The 4,321-nt window shown below is 34.7% G+C and overlaps 1 protein-coding gene across 3 annotated transcripts in view; it reads left to right on the plus strand.

The window, feature by feature from the left end:
• Positions 1–4,321, plus strand: part of LOC106473067 (sodium-coupled monocarboxylate transporter 2-like) — a 72,786-nt gene that overhangs the window by 48,169 nt on the left and 20,296 nt on the right. For all 3 annotated transcript variants that reach the window (XM_022402602.1, XM_022402597.1, XM_013933749.2), the window contains exon 8: positions 3,923–4,052. In XM_022402602.1, the coding sequence (XP_022258310.1) occupies positions 3,923–4,052 (130 nt within the window). The remainder of the gene's footprint in view (positions 1–3,922; positions 4,053–4,321) is intronic.

Here is a 4,321-nt window from a genome sequence, read left to right on the forward strand (position 1 = left end):
AATTGTTAGTTGATATGTTGCAAAGGAAATATTTGCTGAAGCTTTTCGCCAGACACTAATCATAGCAGAACATAAAAACATTTTCAGTTTGTTTCCGAATGGAGATTAAAGATTCGAATTGTAATGATGAACAGGTAGACATTCCAACAGCGTTCTCCTATTGTGGAGCTTTATTTCAAAAATAAATGTTCCACCATTGCTGCTCAAAAGCATACCACTGAGAACTTGATGTTAAAGTTGTTCCTTCTGAACATGTCATCAATGAAAATTGTGGTTTGGTCAAGATGGAGCCACCTGTCATACAACATAAGCAACAATAGTAGTGATGCGTGAACTGTTCCAAAACAGGTTAATTTCTCGTAATATAAACTGGCCTCCCCGATCCTTTAATTCCTTGATTTGTCAGCAGCAGACTTCTTTTTGTGGGGTTACTTAAAGGTAAGAGTATATATCAACAAACCACGGACACTACAGGATTAGAAAGACAACATAAAGACAAAAATTAATGGCCTTACACGTGAAACTTTGACCTCTGCAAGCTATAGAAAGCGTGTAGATTAATAATCTATGACTCATTAGATGGTAATGTTAGTGTTATATGCTGACAAACTTACCCCTGAGCCCCCGAAGCCCTTCTGGGTTGGTATTTCCACGCTGATTTTTCCAAGCCCGTTCCCTTGGCTGTGGTTTCGCTAGATAGTAGATAGGGACAGTGGGAATCTCGTTAATCCATTCAGAAAATTCGTGGTGGGCACCAACCGGACATTATATGTTTCATACTTATTGGTTACAAGAAATCTAATTGAGCTACAGTTTCAAATATGTTAGTGATGTGCTGTTTTCTAAATGTCGTATTAATTTTTCTACATTTATTTTTTACTTTATCCATGGATTGAATTCACCAATAGTTACTACGAATATTAGAAGACATTTTTGTAATTCATAATTCTTCTCTGCGTCTATTGTTTGTTTTAAGCGCAAAGCTGCACAATGTGCTATTCCACTATGCCTACTGCAAGGATGTAACCCGTAATGTTAGTGTTATATGCTGACAAACTTACTCCTGAGCCCCCAAAGCCCTTCTGGGTTGGTATCAATGGATATAAGTCTATGAATGTAATATAAAATAACCTTAAAAATAAAAGAACTAACTATAACGTTGTTTAAATTAAAGAACGTATTAAATAATTTAAAAATAGTATTAGATATCTTACCATGTGGCTTATGTAGCCAATTGTTAAGCAGAAAAGCTTAAAATAAGGAGCTTGAACGGTATATAGTAAATTGGTGTACGTTTGTAACACCTCTAATTAACGTTTGTCAAGAAAGCTTTTGGAAATGTTTCGAGTTAGTTTTTGAAAGCTTTGGGTCTTTTAACTTAGTCAATTCATAGTTTATTAATCTTGAAATCACAATTTATGTATATTACCTGAAGAACTGGAGAATGCAAATAGTTGCCAGAGTGTGCTTTAAAGCATAAGAATCCAATATGCTTAATACTTCTGATACAAATCACTAAGACTGCTTCCTGTATTTGATTTTCCTCATCGTACAGCCCAAATAATGATCTCTAGTATCAAACGAAAATCCTATTGGGTAGTGACTTGTTGGGAGATTAAGACTAAATACGAAATGTTATTTATACAAATATGCGTTTTGAAGTCTGTAAAAGATAACTTAAATTGGAATGTAAAAAAATAATCTGCAGTTTAATGTATTTTCATCAGAGATATTAGAAATATTTCTTAGGTAAAGTGAATCCTATTATCCGTTTTTAGTTTAAATATAACTTCATGAACTGGAGATCTTGTAGCTTGTTGAAAGTATAGCAACTTCTAGTATTATCAAAGTAATATCAAACAATGGACAAATATATATGTTCTTTTGCGATAAAACAGCATAAAGTTAGGTGCGCTGACACGACACTAAGTGAGAACACTTGAACGAGCCATCGTGAATCACATTCTAAAATCTTACTTGCCTACACTGCGCAAAACAATTAAAGAATAATTGGAACTTATAATATGTTACCACTTAAGACAAAGACTCCACTGATATAAAATAATGTTAATCGCCTTTCCTCCTTCAGTTCTTTTATTTATGTAAATCAGGCATCTAATGGTCTGTCGTGTGATTTGAAATACAGCTTGGTTCTTCGGATAGAGGGGATTTTATACCTTTTACATTTAATTATATTTAATGAGGTATGATCGCCATCACCACAATCAGCAAGTCTTGAGATATCCCAAACACCACTCCTTTAAAAGAGCTAATGTTTGGAAGAACTAGACGGTTTGCATCGCTTCTTTCAAGGGCGTACCATACATGTTCGATGGATAAAAGTCTGATGAGCATTCAGGCAACTGCAGTTGGTCAATTCCCTCTTCTTCAAAGGAATATATCAACCAGTTTAGTATGATGATGGTGGAAACTGTTTTCTTTTAGCCCGAAGTGAAGGCCAATTGCACCAGTATCTGACTACATAAAGGGTTGTAAGTAGCATGTGATCCCCATAATGTGCAGCACTATGAGTACCATTTCACAAGATATATGGGTTGGTACTCCACCAGTACTTTTCCTTCTCAAAACATAACTCCACTACCACCACTTATATCTCTGTATACAAATGGAATTGAAACTGGTCACAGGTTCTTTACAAATGAACACTCGGTTAATATCTTGCTGCAAGTTAAATCACGACACATATGAAAATAATATTATTGCTACACATGTCGTTTTTCCTCAGTTCAGGGCTATCAGTCTTACAATTTAATTTTTCTGACATAAAAACAAACATTGACCTTTCTTTTACTTCCACTGTATTTTCTATTGACATCATTAAAAGTGTTAAAATGTGACTTTTTTTACTGACTGTCCGTAAAGTTACGGACGGTTGGCAACCCTGCCTCTTGCATTATTGCAGACGTACTGTTTTTAAGTCATTGGCATTATTACAGGTGAGCTGTTTTACGCCTTGCTATGAGTGAAATGCGCTCTTTGGGAACCTGATGTTCAGGCCGACCTTGTGAAATGTGTTTTAACAGTCTACATACTAAAATGCCTTTAGTTACAGATGCGAATATTTTATTCAGTTGCGAAGTATGTATCTTACGTTTACGGAGAGTCAAAAACAGCTTGTGTTGTGGCTGATGGTTTACTTTGTCTACATATTCTAACAATTGTAGCATTAGTCTAAAAACGATTCCACATTCTGCCAATGACACGTTAGACACTACCAGTTCACAACAGCATCTACGATTGGCCAGCTTACATTCGTCCAGTGGCTTTTCAAATGAATGGAACATCCAAATATTTTCTTTGGGAACTAGCCATACATGAAGAATAATTTAGAACCCTTTTATGATTAACTTCAATTTGTATTTGTATTTTGCTGTTTCGAGCTCAGTTTTTTTATTACCACAGCATATAAATAATTTTATTCTTCAGATTCATCATTATTTCTTCTCTAATGTTCAGTAACGTTGGATTTCTGAAAGAATCTCTGTCTGGATCAGAAAAGTAGTAAACTACCAATAAATATAAGAGTTCTAATCCTCAGGAGACTTTTTCTTATAGTTTAGAGAGGAATCTGCCAGACTTATCTCGCCTTGTTTGTTTTTCGTTAAATTTTTCACATAATTTTTTTCGAAAAACTGGAAAAACAAATTACGTATATTGTTCAATGACAACAAAATAAGCTTGTCGTTGGTCTATTATATAAAACAAAAAGCAACCAATATCAACTTATTTCCACTAATATAATGTTAGATTTCAGCAAAGTATAGAAATAAGACAACTTTTTATGCAGATTCTTCCAAGGCAGTAACTAAATTACTCATTTTGATCCCTATTAAAATCTAGTCCTGACATTATTAAGAGAGTCAAATTAACATAATTTGCACGCTTTCTCAAACCGTTTCAGAACAATATGGTACAACCTTCCAGGCCTTATTCTGTTGGTACTTATCACAGGGCTAGCAGGCCTAATCGTCTACACTAAATACCATGACTGTGACCCCATCACTTTGAAATTGGTCAATGCTCCAGACCAGGTAGGCCCTGTTTTTGTGTACGTAATTTCTTCTCTTAGTCATAACTTTTAAAAAAATGTGTCATGAGTTTTTATGTTTTCGCACAAGTTTTTATTTAAATTTCAAATTTGAAGCATGTGTAGTTCAGGCGAGATCAGGAAAGATTCATATACACAATGTTTGTATTCAACTTTTCTTGATTCTTCTATAAACTGATAAACTAGTATTAATTCTGAATGAAATTTCCCCGTCACACCAAACATGCTCGCCCTTTCAGCCGTGGGGGCGTT

The sequence above is a fragment of the Limulus polyphemus genome, unplaced genomic scaffold, assembly GCF_000517525.1.
Source record: "Limulus polyphemus unplaced genomic scaffold, Limulus_polyphemus-2.1.2 Scaffold126, whole genome shotgun sequence".
NCBI lineage: Eukaryota > Metazoa > Arthropoda > Merostomata > Xiphosura > Limulidae > Limulus > Limulus polyphemus.